General features: G+C 31.9%; 1 protein-coding gene across 4 annotated transcripts in view; it reads left to right on the top strand.

Annotated features, from left to right (window-relative positions):
* The window catches only part of PHIP (pleckstrin homology domain interacting protein), a 131,865-nt gene that overhangs the window by 95,532 nt on the left and 18,533 nt on the right, over window positions 1-17,800 (top strand). For all 4 annotated transcript variants that reach the window (XM_055329686.1, XM_055329684.1, XM_055329687.1 and 1 more), the window contains 12 exons: window positions 398-517; window positions 2,212-2,319; window positions 2,881-3,005; window positions 3,133-3,215; window positions 6,371-6,482; window positions 6,855-6,916; window positions 9,215-9,370; window positions 10,608-10,728; window positions 13,270-13,395; window positions 15,991-16,060; window positions 16,399-16,449; window positions 16,715-16,864. In XM_055329686.1, the coding sequence (XP_055185661.1) occupies window positions 398-517; window positions 2,212-2,319; window positions 2,881-3,005; window positions 3,133-3,215; window positions 6,371-6,482; window positions 6,855-6,916; window positions 9,215-9,370; window positions 10,608-10,728; window positions 13,270-13,395; window positions 15,991-16,060; window positions 16,399-16,449; window positions 16,715-16,864 (1,284 nt within the window). The remainder of the gene's footprint in view (window positions 1-397; window positions 518-2,211; window positions 2,320-2,880; window positions 3,006-3,132; window positions 3,216-6,370; window positions 6,483-6,854; window positions 6,917-9,214; window positions 9,371-10,607; window positions 10,729-13,269; window positions 13,396-15,990; window positions 16,061-16,398; window positions 16,450-16,714; window positions 16,865-17,800) is intronic.

Below are 17,800 nucleotides of genomic sequence, written 5' to 3'. Positions count from 1 at the left end.
TAATGTGGTGATTTGGGGAAAATTGAATGACTATAATGCCACTTGCTGCCATCTTCCCAGAATAAGGGTTTTTAAAATACTTAATATATACTTTTGTTCAATAATCTCCTTCACCTTTTATTTAACTACCTTTATAGTTACTTTATTAAAGATTTATTTATTTGTGAGGGAGAGAAAGCACAGCGGAGAGGGCAGGAGAGAGTCTTACGTGGACTCCATGCTGAGCATGGAGCCTGACATGGAGCTCATGATCCTGAGCTCACATCCTGAGCCAAAACCAAGAGTCGGATGCTTAACTGAATCCACCACCCAGGCGTCTCTATAGGTGTTTTAAAGGACAGATTGATAGATGAATACTTTTGTGATAATATTACTTTATAATGTTCTAAAATCCTAGAGATTGGCTGTAGGAGAACTAACAGAGAATGGTTTGACATTAGAAGAATGGTTACCATCAACATGGATTACAGATACTATTCCCCGAAGATGTCCATTTGTGCCACAGATGGGTGATGAGGTACTTTTAAAAACAATCTTTGTTTCTTTGAAGTATATTTAAGCTTTTTTAAATAGCTCTTGAAACTGTAAAAAACAGCAGTTTCATAAAATATCTCATTTTATATGTTTATAGCTATGTATGGAAAAAGTATAATTAGGAGGAAAGCTCTAATCTTTTTTTGAGGCCACTTGCCACTTTAAATATTGCAATAGCAAAACTATATATCGGAAGAAGATGGAAATCTTATTGGCATTTTAAAAACCAGTATTTTTTTAATAAGGCTTCTATTGCCAATTTTCTTTTTCTTTCTAAAAATATATTTTTCATAGCATAAGGCGGCTTAAATATATGACATGTTAAGGGAAGAATGCAATTCAGCACTTTATTTAGTTTTATTTCATAAGTTTTTATTTAAATACAATGTTTATAATTTATTAGATCTTTTTAAAAATGTATTGGAGTCAGAAATATTTTATTTTTAAGAAAATGTGATCGGTCATCATTTTGGACTATGTGCTTATGAATTTGAAATGAAAATGTAAGACCTTATATCAAAATTCGTAGTCCAGCATTCATGTATTATTTTATACGTAAGTGTTAAGAAACAGAGCCATCTGGTATCCAGTAGATTGGCAGTAATAAATTAAGTATAATATGAGCTTCTTTAGCAAACCATACTAATTAGTAGTAGAAAGTAGCAAGTGACAGTTGACAGTAAAAAAAAGAAAACAAGAACATTTTTTTTGCAAGAGTAACTAAAGAAAAAGCTGGAAAAAATTCTTTTAGGGCCCCTACTTAAGACTTGTAGAGACAGAACATTTCAACATTTTTGTAATTTAGTGCATTGATAGAGCATGACAGATCCTTGAGCATCAAAAAGATGCTTGATTAAATTATATTTAATCTAGTCAAATCTATATTTCAAGGTGACTAAACTGTAAATCCTTATTGAATAATTTTCTTTCAAAATGTTTAAGTTGTCTTTTTAATTGTTGGTGCTTAAACAGACAAGGTCTCATTATTCAGCATTATTCCTATGAAATTTCAAACAACTCGAGTAATAGTGATATTAATAAATAGAATATAAGTATGTAGACTAATGAATATCCCAGAATGTTACCAAGAACTTAATAGCATTTGTAAAAATTTTAATAGTATTTTTTTTAAAAAAAAAGCTCCTATTTTTTTATAGTGGTAAGAATACATAGTGTCAGACTATTACGTCAAGTAACAGTTCTACAGGATAATAGGTGTCACTTAAATGTGAACTCCATAAAATGAGGATAAATACATGCTTTGCTCTCTTTGTAAGGATAAAAGATATATAAAAATAATTTTTCATTTCGGAGTTTACTGCATATGTACAAACCACTTGCTACCAAAATACATGAATGATTAAGCTGATCGTGACTCCAAGTTACAACTTTTGTTATACAGCATTGGTCAACTTATTCTGAATCCAAAAATAAAACAGTGAAACAAAACCAAAAACCTGCTTATTTTATCTCTTGGTGTATAACCAAAGTAATGTTATTTAGAACACTTTGTTGATTACATGACATTTGGACAATTTGAGGAAAAGGAAAAAATATTAAAATATTATAATTTCTTTTGAAAGGATATTAAATTCTCTCTTTGCAGTTTTAGCTGATATCTTGCATCTTGGATTAAAGGAAACATTCAAGTTTTAAAATTGTGACTTGACTTTTTAGGTTTACTACTTTCGGCAAGGACATGAAGCTTATGTTGAAATGGCCCGGAAAAATAAGATTTATAGTATCAATCCCAAAAAACAGCCATGGCATAAAATGGAACTACGGGTATGGTGTTTATTACTTAAAAAGTGCAGTTTTAGATTATGTAGAAAATTGTATTGAATGTTCCTCTTTTCACTGTAAGGAACTGTCTCATGAAAGTACCTTTTTTAATTGAGGCAGTCCTGGAGAGTAAAAGTAATTAATTTTCAAAGAAACAAAAGATTGAATTTATGTACTCTGATATTTTATAAGTTGGGTACGAAGTGTCAGTATAGTAAAACTTATTAGCACTGATATCTAAGGTAAACTTCATATTTGTAAAGAAGTATTTCTAGATTTATCAGCCAGGGTTGAAAACTATGTAGAGGGCTTTGGAACTATATTGGAAAACTTTTATTTTAATAAAGTTTTCTCTTTTTTAAAAAAGTTATAATATATAGATATTACATATTATCTATAGATAGGATTTGTTAACTATAAAGGTATAAATTCTTCAGTATACAGGTCAGTAAATTTTTGCATGCACAGAATAATCACTATCTAGATCATTGAAATGAAAAAATGTTATTATGTTTATCAGTTTGTTTTGTGAAGATGGTTTCATATTTTCTGTATCTTTCTCAGGAACAAGAACTGATGAAAATAGTTGGCATAAAGTATGAAGTGGGATTGCCTACCCTTTGCTGCCTTAAACTTGCTTTTCTAGATCCTGATACCGGTAAACTGACTGGCGGATCATTTACCATGAAGTAAGGACTATTAAAAGAGGCGGTGGTTTCTTATTATAGATTGTTTTTCAAGATTCAGATAAATTTGAACTTCTTTTAGATATTTTTAGGTATGTGACCTAATCAGTTTGTTTCTATTTGTAATTAGATACCACGATATGCCTGATGTTATAGATTTCCTCGTTTTGAGACAACAATTTGATGATGCAAAATATAGGCGGTGGAACATAGGTAGGTCATTTATTTAGAAGACATACGTGTTTGTTATTTTTCTTAATCTAATAAGTGATTTACTATTTTTAGTGATTTGGAAAAAAGATAATCAGAGAAATCTTCTTGCCATTTGTGGGAATGTTATTAGCAAAGTAAGAAGATACAGTGTCCGTTAAATACAGGTATTTAAAATACAGCTGACCCTTGAACAACACCAGGATTAGGAATGCTGACGCCCTGCATTGTCAAATCCTAAAAGATTGTTTATACCTATTTCTTTAGCTGTTTCATGTGTTGAATTAAATTTTCATTTAAAAATATAACTATTCAAACTTGAAGCAAAAGACATCTTTCAATTCAAAATGTTTAATAATTTGGACTGGTACCAAAGCTAAACTGGCTTTTTTCTCTTACTGACCTAATCTGTTACAGTCTTTAAACTTGTAATCAAGACTCAAAGAAACTTTAAAAATATTAAAATTTCCAAGCATTTAGGATGCATTAATTTATGTTCACATGGATGTGCAATTCATTAGAGTATTTTTTTTTTTAATTTTCAAACAGGGCCACTCTTTGTCATCTTGGAGTGGGATGTGGTACATATATGGCATATTTGGTTTGAAAAAGCACATCAGTTGATATGCCAATCCATCTCTCCTCCAATGCCATTGGAAGGCATTGGCATGGTGATTTGTCTTGTTTGGTCTTGGTAAACTTAGGAATTTATATGTGTGCTCTAAAAAGAAAATTTAGAGAAATGCAAGTTATCAAAGTTAGAGACATGGGAGTTACCAAAAAGAATTTACATTCCATATAAATTCCATTACACCATATTTCTGGAAGCTTTGAAAGATGTTTCTGTCAAATAAGGGAACAAACCATGGAAGGGAAAGACATGGAATCCTTCCAGGAAACAGGAAATCCAGAACAGTAAAGAGCCAAAATGAATTCTGAATAATAGTCAATAAAAGTCTCAGGATAGCATCTGCATAGCAAGTCTAGATGACCAATTCAGAAGAGCAAAGTCTTCAGGAAAGAAAGAAAACGGAACTGATGAATTATCTAATGTTTGACTTTATTGGAGAGTATATTGAAGAATGTTTTATAGCTTAAGCTGTTAGACTTAATTGTACATTCAAAGAAAACAAACCACACACAAAAAATGAAGCAATCATACAAAATTATAGAAGAAAGCAACTATGTACTGTTTGGCTCCGTAGCAAACAATAAATAGTCATGATAAAAACCATACAGTTTTTAAAAATACATATAATTACATAAAATTATATGGAGAGATTGATATTTAATGTCTGAAATTGGTGAGTGAAGAAATATCTCTGTACTAATTATTATTCAGAAATCTAAGTAAATTCAAGAAGTAGTTACACAAGTTAAAGATGTTTTTCTTGGTTTTGATTATAAGCCTTTGGTACACTTTTTAAATTATTTGCATTTGTTACTGAAAATTTTATTTTTTAAGGACATCTGCTGACATAAATTGCAGAATAAATATTAATAGTCAGAGTCCAAGAATATTCCAGAAATGAGCTAAGGAAAGAAATATGGCAAGCATTAGACATATTGAAGAGATATTTCAAATGGATGTATGTTGGAATTTTCTCATCTGTATCATAGCTGCTTTTTTCTCTCTAAATTTATAGATTAATAATTTCTTCTAAAGTTAATAGTATTTGGTCTTTTATTTCTGAGGAAATATACATCTACCTACTGATAGCCATTTAAAATGTTTAGAAATGTTTAAAGCTTAATCTGGATGGTGTACTCTGTTCCCTGCTGGATTTCATTGTTAATCTTTCTATAGTATTGTTTATTTGTGGTTAGGCATACATTATCCAGTTCTTCTTCTTTAGCATAATGTCATTAGTGTATATAGGATCATAAAAAATAGCTCTTTGAAACTCATCATTATGTTTAAAGTTGTGGTAGTTTCAAGAATGCTATTTATTAATTTTATGGTAGCTTCTTGCTAAGCTCAGTGTCACTAATATGTATCTTAAGAGCAGTTAGAGACTACCTGGTAATAGATCATGTTTCCTTCTTAACATTGGCTGCTAGAATGCTTGAATCTAAATTTGGGGCCTAATGCATATCATTCAGAGTTAAATAGAACTCAACAACATGCAGTTGGGTTCTATTATCTTATTCCTGACTCCAACGTACTTTTTTGTTCATTAATTTTTTTTTTAATTTTTAAATTCATTTTATGCTATATATCTCTCCAAACTTTTACATCTTTTTTGGTAAAAAATTAGAATATAAACAAATACTTTTCTCTTTATGGTTTGAAAATGAAACTCAGATGAGTTCTAAAATAACTGATTTGTTCAAAGTCACACAGATGAGTTATTTGAACTTAGGTCTTCCAGACTCTATGCTTACCAGGAGAAAAATCACTCTCTACTCTGAAAGCTAAGGAAGAGGAAAAAGTGGCAGAAAGGAAGAAAGTGATACACAGTATTCATATTGACACGAGGGAAGCTGAGAAGATGGTTAGTTAATTAGGGTCTTTGGGGAAAGCAGTTTTAGTGACATGATAATAGCTGAATGTAATTGTGTAAGGAAAGGAACACGAGTGTTGTCTATTTTACAAAGATTAGTTGCTTTCCTTTTTGTTACTTGTTTTTTACAGAAAAGAGAAAGTGAATGTATAAATATTACACCTTCAAGATGATTGACATGAAGGAAGGCAGGTTGGGTGTTTTGTTTTTATTGTTTCTAGGCTAGAGTCTTGATTGTTGGAGGGACTTGCCTAAAGAAAGCAAGAAGTTAAAGACAGACTATAAATACTTGTTGGGCAGAAATTATCTAAACTGTTTCTTTTTTGAATGAAGACTTTGGGCATAATCCTAATGATGAACTTAAAATTCCAGATTGGTAAAAATGCTTAACATAAGAGTGAATTTCTCCTGACCCTAATCAAAATGTAAGAAATGGTACTGGAAACTGGTAAGTCACACTGGTGTGTTTATTAAATAACTTTTTCCCTCAATGTTGCTGATTTTATTTATTTATTTTAGTGTGTAGGTTACTTTTATGTGATTTTTGAAATTATACAGGTAATTTAAGTATCTTAAAGGTATGCTTTGGAAGAAAGGAGTAACAGCAGTAGCAGTACATTTCAGAGTAATGAGATGGCTTTTATTCTTGTCTAGGTGACCGTTTCAGATCAGTCATAGATGATGCTTGGTGGTTTGGAACAATTGAAAGCCAGGAACCTCTTCAGCCTGAGTACCCTGATAGTTTGTTTCAGTGCTATAACGTTTGGTAAGGGAGTGTTTGTTGTATTTTAGTTCAGCTTGAGTTGCCTTTTTTTTTTAAGGGAGGAAGGAGGAGGGATGGGGGAGAAAGAGAGAGAGAGAATCTTAAGCAGATTCCAGGCCCAGTGAGGAGCCCAAAATGGTGCTCAGTCTCAAGACTCTGAGATCATGACCTGAGCTGAAATGAAGAGTTGGACTCTTAACTGACTGAACCACCCAGACACCCCCAGCTTGAATTACTTTTAATGTTTTCCTTATCTGTTAATAATGTGACAGACACTTCTTTTAAACACTCGCACTTATTTTTAAAATGTGATTTTATAGAGCTTAAAACACAATATTTAGATTTTTTTAACATAGGGATTTTTCTTCCTTTAAGCTGGGACAATGGAGATACAGAAAAGATGAGTCCTTGGGATATGGAGCTTATTCCTAACAATGGTAAGTGTTTATTAGGCTTTTTGTGTTACAAAATTAATTTCTTAAAGAATCTGATTTGCTGACTTGCTACTGCATAGGGTTGTTATGAATATCATATAGAAAATATTCAGTGTTACATATTGCATACCTGTTACGGACTGGATTGTAGGTAGGAGAAGCATAGCAGTAATAAACAAGATAAACATAATCTTTGTCCCACTTGGAATTTATAGTCTAACAGGAAAGATCGAAATTAGTTAACTATAGCAGTATATGAAAATGTTTTGCTAATAATTGTTTACTCCTAGAAGTTGAACACTTGGAAGCAGATTTTTTTTGTAACTTCAGAACACTTTAAGAGTAAAGCATAATATTAAAGAGTTGAGGCTTTTGAGTGTTACATAGGTTCATACCCTATCACTGCCATCTTCTACCTATGTCATCTTGGCAAGTTCCTTAAATCACTCAAAGCTTCAGATTTTTAGGACTTCAACCTTTGAAATTCTGTCAGCTAATACTTTACAGGGCTTCTGTGAGAATTAAATGGCATCATGTGCTTATAGTGCTTATTTTAGAGCCTGACACATGTAATAGTCTCCGTGAGTGGATAGTTTAGTAATAATAATAACTGTCTTCTTGCATATGGCCTAATATATTGCTTAGGACTTGGGAGTTAGCCTTAGGCAGTAAGTAGACATCTTCATGGAACTGAGAAAAGGCCAGTATGGCTAAAAACTGCAGATTGCATTTTCCTTCTTATCCAGTGCCTATTTTTGTTTCTATTTTATAAAAAAAAAAAAAAAAATACAGCATGCACATTTGCATATTCATGAAGAAATAAAAGGATATATATTCCAGAATATTAATAATGATTATTTATGAAGGATGGGAATATAAGGACTTCAACAAATTAATTTTTACATTATTTTTTGTTTTTTGGTTTTCTATAATATATCCCTTTTCCTGTCAGGTAAGAATATAGCCTTTAATAAACAAAAAGGAAATAGATCTTGTGACATAATAGAAATAATCATTAATAATGGAGTTGCTCACTAGTTTTTATATTCTAAAAAGTCAAAAGATAACTTGGAAAAGTTAAACCGAATCAGGTAAACCTTAGAAATGAGAAAAAAGACATGCTGATATTATCTAAGATTAGTTCTTTCTAGAAGTTACCACTTTGAAAATTTAATACCAGTAACATATTTTTCATCTCACTGCTAAATTAGAACTGTTTGAAACTATAAAATATCTTAAATAACTTGTAATGAGGGCAGCCCGGTTGGCTTAGCGGTTTAGTGCCGCCTTCAGCCCAGGGTGTGATCCTGGAGACCTGGGATCTAGTCCCATGTCAGGCTCCCTGCATGGAGCCGGCTTCTCCCTCTGCCTGTGCCTGTGCCTCTCATGAATAAATAAAGTCTTTAAATAACTTGTAATGATGCTACATGGATTATCTTTTGATTTTTCTCTTCTTTTTGTAAGTTTGAGGTTGTAGTCACATGGGACTACTATATATGAGAGAAGTGAAGCTAGTCAGTGTTGTAATGCGTGGGGTATTTCTTGAAATGAATTAGTGACATTAATATACTGTTTGTTTCCTACCTAAATATATACATTTGTGAAGGGAGTGATTTTTGTTGTTTTTGTTCTGTCTGGATACATACATGTGTGCATCAGTGGGGTTTTATTACATTGTGTGAGGAATTTTGTATACAAATAGGAGCATATTTTTCCAATATTTCTTATGAAGTCTAGTTCAGAGGAAAAGTTGGTTGGCAGATTTGTAGGTTTTATGTCACCACCACCCCCAAGTTTATGCAGAAAGCATACCATCATAATTTAAAAGCAACAAGCATATGAATCATCTGTTAGTGTTCATAATTCTCTTTGTTCAAAAAAAGGCTTTGATCAAAGTATTTGTGAAAAACACCACTTTAGTTCAGTTTCACCTTGTGTATGTTTTATTAAAATAAATATGGAGATTATATTATGAAATGATTTAGAAAACTTTTAATTTGCATCATTTATAGAAATACTTTGTCCCATATCTGAAACTGATAGTAGAGCAAGTTGTCAGGTATAATTTTGTAGAAGTAATTATATGCTCATCTAGAGAATTATTAATAAAATTAGTTTTTAGAAAATATTACTGACCCTTGAAACATACTTTTCTTTAATGAAAATACAGAACATACTTAACCAGATCTTTACAAAAATCACACTTTAGTTTTTCTGACATCAACTATACTTTGTAGAGATAACCTAAATATTAGCAAAAATCGCGTATATTCACTAAATCTGCTTTTCTATGTATTTCAGCTGTATTTCCTGAAGAACTGGGTACTAGTGTTCCTTTAACTGATGTTGAATGCAGATCATTGATCTATAAACCTCTTGATGGAGAATGGGGTTCCAATCCCAGAGATGAAGAATGTGAAAGAATTGTTGCAGGAATAAATCAGTTGATGACACTAGGTAAATAATAACACAGGAATACAGAAGAAGCTGGCAGAAAGCAAAATAAAGGAGAAATGTTATTCAAATAAAAAAATTTTCCATAATACCATGTCAATAGCTTTCAAACATTTTTAAGTGGAATTTTTCTTTTTTTAAAATGAGATCTTACTTAGGACTTGGGTATCTAGAACAGTTAAAGATGGGGTTGCTCTAGTTGAATTTTAGAGTGAGGGCTCCCAGAAATGCCAGGGATACCTGTGAAAAATCTGGATCCTCCAGAACCTATTATGAAATCCCTCAACATATATATAAGCTGACATGATATGAATTGGGAGAGGAGGGTTAAAAGCTGAATTATAATTATATGGATAGCTGTATCAGTTCTCCTCTTAACTTTATGAATGTTTATACAAGGGAATACTTGGGAGGGAAGAGAATACTGAACTGCTTTGTCTCATTTAAAAAAAAAAAAGAAAAGAAAGAAAAAAAACAGTGACCACAAAACTTTTGGCTGTCTGAATCATGGGCTTCCAAAACAACTGTAGGCTAGTGTGGTGGTTTTTAGCAACCCTCTACAGTAAGGAATCAAGCGTCAAAGAGGGAAAAATTATGAATAAGGAGTGGTAAAGACACTGGAGACACATATTGGATGATATTTCATCTGAAGTCTTTTTTGACATGGCAACACTTTAAAGAGTATCATAAATATAATCTTAAATACTGTATGTGAATGAGCAAAAGATGGAGAGTGATCTTCGCCAGGTTTTAGATTTTTACCAGTTTACTGTGTGCCATTTGGTCAGTGACATTGAGTCAAAGACTTCTGGATCTGTTTCTTCTTCTGAGTACTTGCCTGATACTTCACAGAATTAAGCTGTTAAGTAAAGTAAGATTATAACTTTTGAGAAAGACAGGTTACATTTGAATGAAATGTGTTATAGTGTTGCTGACAGAATGTCAAAAACCTAGATTCAGGAATGGCCAGGTTTTAAGTGTAGAAATGTATGTTACTTAGTAGGTCAGATTTATATATTATCTGTCATTTCTCTTCTTCTAAGGAATCTGAATAACAAACATCCCGAGAATTTTGTGGTGTAAATGTACACATTGGAAGCAGTAAACTAGCTAAATTGTATTTTCTGTGAAAAGACCATGGCAATCTAATGGTTATGTGGATCAGAATTGGTCTTAAGCAGAATTATCTGAAGTATTCTAAACAATAAAAAAATAAACATAAACTATTTTTTTATTCTAGATATTGCATCAGCATTTGTGGCCCCTGTGGATCTACAAGCCTATCCCATGTATTGCACTGTAGTGGCATATCCTACGGATTTAAGTACAATTAAACAAAGGCTGGAAAACAGGTTTTACAGGTTAGAACCCATTTGCTGCAGCCACTACCAAAAGAGGAATAAATGATCCTTGAACATTTCTTGAACTTTAATGTGTGTATAAATCACCTGAGGATTTCTTTTTTTTAATACATTCTCTGGTTCAGTAATTTTTGTAGGATTTGAGGGTTCTGCATTACTAACAAGTTCCCTGGATGCTGATGCTGCTGGCCTGTAGGCTTGAAACACGATTCAGAGTTTTTTCTTGTTACTAATACAAGTTGGTGCTCACTGTTTTTATATGTAATTTATAAGGCAAGCCAGAGTATCTCATTTTCTCCTACACATCACATTGAAATATTTGTTCATGAATTTTTTCATAGAATAATATTAAAAAGTTGCATATTTTTTCCTTATTTTGCTTATATTTAACTTATAAATACTTGAAATTAGAAAAATTCAGGATATTTTTCATAGTTGTTTAGCTTGAAATACAGAGTTAAAAAAGACCTAATTTTAATTAATTTGCATCTTCTTCTAGTTAACAATTTTAGTAAACATTGTGTTCTAATCTTGGGCAGGCATTGTAGTTTTATTGCCTGGAATGTCTTTACAGAAAAGTGAATTTAAGTCTGTACTTTTCATGTAATGAAATCATACTTCCAGGTTTTATGACTTTTGCTTAGAGGACTAACACTTATTTATGTATTTATTTATTAGAGAGCAAGGGTGCAAGTGGTAGAGAGGGATAGAGAGAATCTGAGGCAGATTCCAAACCTAGTGGGGAGCCCAACTCCGGAGCTCTGTCTCACAACCCTGAGATCATGACCTAAGCTGAAACCTAGAAGTTGGACACTTAACCAACTGAGCCACGTAGGCACCTCACAACATTTTAATTTAAATAATTGCATTAAAAATTTTATGTTTGTAGCTAGTTTTGTATTAATGCAGTTCTTTACATTATATCATTCATTTTAACCTAGGGAAATTTTTATCCATATTTTGTATTTTTTAATATAAAGAGTGCCTTTGGTGTTTTAATTACTTGTTATAATTCTAATTTGATACTTTGTGTTATCTGGCACGGAAAACACCATTTATTATTCCGTAACTTACTGAAGCAGTGGTTCTCAACAAAAGCATTACTGATATGAGGCTGGAAAACTCTTCATTGTGAGGGGCTGTCCTTCCCTCTAGCCATGAGGTGCCAATAGCAGCTCCTATTGTAAAAAAGATGTCTTTAAACGTCGCCAAATACGAGGTAAAATCACTCACCCAGAATCACTAAGAGCCACTGGAATAAAGGAAACTAAAATGTTATATTTCAGGTTCTAAAGATTTTTTTGATCTTGGTTAGGAGTTTCTGCTCTTGCTTTATTGATATTTGTCAAAAGCATAGAGACGAGGAAATCACTATGTTCTGTGCCTCCCAGCCATCTTACCTTCATAGTATACTTCTTTACATTTATTTCAATAGAACCACATGTTAGAAATTTAAAAGAAAATGGAGAATTAGCTGCATCCTTCCTTTTCCCCAGACCCCTAAATTGCTAAGCCGTAGGAATTGGACTTAGTGCCTCAGAGATGCAACAAGGTAGGGGGAAGTAATGAGAAAGTTGTTAATACACAGTAATTGTTGGACTGCAGCTACCAAGATAAGCCTCTGACATCTCCCACTATGGTTGTAAATGTACTTTCTCATAGAAATACTGTTCAGCACGGTTAACTGTTAAGATGTATGATATTTCAGGGTACTTTACAGCTTAAACAGGCTTTTTTGGATTTGCCTAGCTTAGTAGCCAATTTAAGAAAAAACCTGAGAACACAATCCTTACATAAATTAGAAACTGCTTATTTTCGAAGTTGATAATAAAGACTCAAATTATGTTCTTATTTAATGAAACGAGGTCTTCATATGCTTTTTCACTATTTGAAGCTTTTTTGTTTCTCCTTTACTCATTGGCTTCAGATTTCTTGCAGTTTATGATTTTCCTCTCTGATACTTTGGGTTCAGTCTCTTGTTATACTACTACTATCAATTTACCCTGCTTGGCTTTAATCTAAAACCTTATTTTACACAGTTTTCTATGGAGTGCCCTGAAGATGCTTGTTGATTCTATTATTAGAATAAATAAAACTTGTGATGCTATTTGAAATCACAGAACTTTCGGTATACTTCCATATCCATAATTGTATATATTTTTTAAATTACAATAGTTGTATTTCTTTTTACACATCAATATCAGTAATATTTTTTGAGTATTTTCTTCCTTGTTATTTAAAGTGGGACCACATAGTGAATGATACTCTAGAAGTCACTCTAGAAGTTTGTCTTTACTTTCATAAAGATGGCACTGTTAATAATCTAGTGTGTCTAATCTAGTTTGTCATTTCTGTGCAAATACACAATGTTGCTACTCTTCTATTTCTTCTAACACAAATGAGGTTCTATATTTTCTTAAATTTTAAGTTGTGAGTTTTGTGATTGGATAAGACTGCAGTTGAAAGAATGCCTGGTTTTAAATTGTGCACAAATATTTCTAAATATAATGAGGTTAAGACTAAATGTTTTGTTTGTTTAAGGCGGGTTTCTTCCCTAATGTGGGAAGTTCGATACATAGAGCATAATACACGGACATTTAATGAGCCTGGAAGCCCTATTGTGAAATCTGCTAAGTTTGTGACTGATCTTCTTCTACATTTTATAAAGTGAGTTGTTTTTCCATACTTCTTTATTGTATTGTATTTTATTGTATTTTAATTATTGTAATATTGTATCTAATTATTTTAAGATGTAAAATGCAATTATTTATATATGTAATGTCACATGCTGTGCTGTAAACTAGTTCCATTCAATATAGAAAGCATATAATTTAGTTCATTGGTTAATATTAATTAGGAAATCACAAAAGTTGTGTTACACTTGTATTCTGCAGTTAATATTTTAAAAATGGATCCTTCTTTAAATCCAACTTTGGACAATAATATTAAGGGTTTTACCTGTTATGTTTTACCTAAAACAATTCTTCTAAGCCGAATAATAATCATACAGGTAGGAGATAATACTATCGAATTAACAGTTAAGGAAGCTGTTTTAGAGGTTTACATGTTTAATTTTTGCAGTGAGTGAGTGTCTTCCATCTTAAGAATTTTTCATCTTAACATTATATTGCCCCTGACAATATACTACAGCTATTTAAGGGAGCAGCACTTTTATTTTTCATCTTAGGAATTTTATATAGCCATAGAATGAATTGAGCTTTCTAAACGAAAACCAGAGGAATGACTCCTGTTTTATATAAAATGCTACTCTTGAGTTCATATTAAGGTTATATATATTGGTTAATTTTTTCCGGTACAGAGGAAAGAATATATTTTATAATTTAAATTTAAATACTCAGCTGCTATCAGCTTTCATTTTCACATGAAGGGATTATTGAAGCTTTTTAAAAAACACCTCCAGCTTCATTCTCATTACTCAGAATAATCATAGGGCCCCTTTTTGTAGTATTAGAGGGTTGTTTTTTTTTTTTTTTTTAAGGAATATAGGTAATTTCAATATAAGAAAATACCAAAGAAAAGGAGTACAGTGAATATTATCTCCTACCCTCCCCCTGATTCTCCAAAGAAACCTTCCAAATGCTTTGGGGGGCTATTTCTACTATACTTGAGCTGCTCCTCCCTCATAAAATTGGTAATTAAGAATTAGTTATCCTTGGAAGATAGATTGTTCATATAACTTAGTTATAGTGGCTTATAATATTTTAACTATAAAGTTTATAGTGTATAATTTTGTATTATATGTATGTATGTTTCTTTTTCCAAAAAGATAGGAATTAATAGTATCCCATGATACATAAACACATGCTTTAGAGAAATAACTAGTCTATAAAATTGTATTTCTTTCAAATGTTATTTTGAAATCCTTTATAAGAATAAGTTAATATTTAAAGCATTTATATTATATATATCTAAAAATAAATCCCTGGCATTTCTTAAATTTGTTTATACATTTTTAGCTGACAGTAATTTTCAGATGTTAGGTAGATCTTGAAATTTTGATTATTCTGTTTTCTTAACGGAATTATTTCATCAAATTTCAAGCAATAGGATACATAATGAGGTGATGTGAGACATACTTGAGGTAGAAAGAAATGCATATTTACCCTCTTAATATAATTTCATAGATAATTTTTTCCTTATATTCTAGTTACTTCAAGTTTAACAAGAGAGTCTATATGAAAGTTTAGATGAGAATTACTTCTAGCTTATGACAATGGGGTTTTAGGTACAGAGAAGTGTGTTAGGATGTTATGGACACGGTAGATATTGATATATTTAGGAGAAGTTAGATGAAAAGAAAGCCATTCTAGGGATAAGGAGTGGCATGAGGTAGGAAATTAAAGTGTTCTTAAGGGAATTAAGCAGTTTAAATCAGGTGAAGTAGAGAGTACCTGAGCAGAAGTAATAGGAATACAATGCTATAAACACGAATTTGAGCCAGATCATGGAAGGCCTTGAATGCATTTCTAATCTTAATTGATAGAGAAGAGACAAAACCATAAATAGATTGATTGCTACAGCTAACCAACTAAGAGGTGATGAGAGTTTATGGAAATGAAAAAGAGGCAGAGGCCAAGAGATTTTGAAGGTAGAATCACAGAATTTGGCCAGTAATTGGTTTATAATGAGGCAAGGAAAGGAAGAGTGGAAAAGCATGCATTACTATGAGAATAAAAATGCTGTTAAAAATAGGAGGGGGAAGAGGGTCTGGGGAATGAAAATTAGATTTGGACAGGTGAAATTTTATTTAGATGATGGTAGGAATCTCAGAAGACTCCAACAAATTATAGGAATTTAGAATTCATTTACAGGGATAAACTACAGATATATAAGATTATCAGGGTAAAAGCTATAGTGACAAGGGAAAATGACTAAAAGACAAAATTTTAGGGAATAACTAAACATTTAAAAGTGAAAGGAAGAAGGAATTAGAAGACAAGACCTATATTAGCTTTCCCTTGTATACTGAGGAATGAAAGAAGGTGTCCCCCACACACCAGTGACATGAGCAAAGACTGGGAGGTGAGAATTGGGTTTCATGCAATGAAATAGTCCAATTGGAAGCTTCTCCTAGAGTAGGGGGCAGGGGGCAGATGGGTGGATATAAAGTTTTGGAGTCAACCAATGAAGAAAACCTTTAGCTTCAAGCTTTATCTTAAAATCCGGTTTTGGTAACATTTAAAGGGGGAAAAAAAATCTCATGACTCTAATCTTGTATACTGACATTTCTTTGTTATTTAGGGATCAGACTTGTTACAACTTAATTCCACTGTACAATTCAATGAAGAAGAAAGTTTTGTCTGACTCTGAGGTATTTCATGTTTCCTATTTCATCATTCAGACTACATTGGTTTTTTTCTATACATAAAAATTTGCATATAGTAGTTTTCAGATAAATGCTGTTATGAAAACTGTTTTTGGCTAATGCTATAGTTTAAAGAAAGTGGTCCAGAATTTTCTTGTTATAGTTATTAAAAACATTGTGGGGGACTTTTTACTGAGTCAGTAAAATGTTCCAGCATATACATCATGCTTTTTTCAAAGTGTAAAGGTAATAACTGGTATATAAACAGCTGTGATAGACTCTTTAATAAAGAGTATAATGAAATTTAGAATGTTTAATGAATCTGATAAATTCTTACCTCGAAGGAAGAAGAGAAAGATGCTGATGTGCCAGGAACTTCTACCCGAAAAAGAAAGGTAAGATACTGTTTTAGCAAAAGTACTTTGTATGAGTTAAAAAGTATTAAAAGCATTTTTTTAAGTCTTAGTATTTTTAAGACAGAGCAAGTATTAACTTCCAAATCAGTTTTCATCACAAGATAATATGGTTTTCAGAACTAGGTAAATGATATTTGCTATGATTTGAATTCCTGCTTATTACCTAATTATATGAGATTGCATTAAAAATAAAATTTTACCTATAAATGTTATTTTATTAATATATTTGAAAATTTCATTTTAGGACCATCAACCTAGAAGAAGATTACGTAATCGAGCTCAATCGTATGATATTCAAGCATGGAAGAAACAGTGTCAAGAATTGTTAAATCTCATATTTCAATGTGAAGATTCTGAGCCTTTCCGCCAGCCAGTAGATCTCCTTGAATATCCAGTATGTATTTTTGGAAATATTTTCTTTGCTTGTCAGTTTGCTATATATCTCACACATGATAATTAGCCATTTAAGTTGTTATAATGATTATTGTTTATCTCTTCATTATTAAATACATGTTTGCCTCTATTTAGTTATATGGAGCATCTAAGTCAAGTAGTGTGGTATTTAAAAAGAACCCTAAACTGATATTGAGCAGCCCTGGTGGCTCAGTGGTTTAGCGCTGCCTTCAGCCCAGGATGTGATCCTGGAGACCCGGGATCGAGTCCCATGTTGGGCTCCCAGCATGGAGCCTGTTTCTCCTTCTGCTTGTGTCTCTGCCTCTCTCTCTCTCTGATGAATGAATAAATAAAATCTTTAAAAATAAAAAATAAAAAAAATAAATAAAAAGAACCCCAAACTAAGACTCCGCAAAGAATTGGGTTATAGCTCCAGCTATCCCTTTCACCAGTTGTATAACTTTGAGCAAGTCATTTAGTTTTTTCATCTAATTTTTTTTTTTTTTTATAATTTTCTTCCCCACACTAACTCTAAGAATTTATTATGGCAGTTACTTAGGAAACAAGGATAATACCTACTGAACCTTCCCTACAGGGTTATGGATGGAATGAGAATACAGTAAAATAGTTTTTAAACTATAGCAGTATATACAATTGCAAGGTAGCATTATTATATTTATGGAATTCGTGGTAGGAAGATTGAGTAAACCGGATTTGAGTATTTATTTTTGCATTTACTCTTAGCAATCTAAATATTGCTTAAAGTGACTTTTTTTATTCCTTTATTCAGTTATTAAAGGTTGTGCAGTTTAGATAACCATGGTATCATATGAAAATAAAAATGAAATATAAGAGATCATGACCCAGATATGATATCCTCTGAATTCAATATCTGTTTTTTATGTATGTGTTGTAATTTGCAATGATGAAAATAGAC

Source organism: Nyctereutes procyonoides, unplaced genomic scaffold (assembly GCF_905146905.1).
Source record: "Nyctereutes procyonoides isolate TBG_1078 unplaced genomic scaffold, NYPRO_anot_genome, whole genome shotgun sequence".
Taxonomy (NCBI): domain Eukaryota; kingdom Metazoa; phylum Chordata; class Mammalia; order Carnivora; family Canidae; genus Nyctereutes; species Nyctereutes procyonoides.
This window is presented reverse-complemented; position numbering and strand designations above follow the sequence as displayed.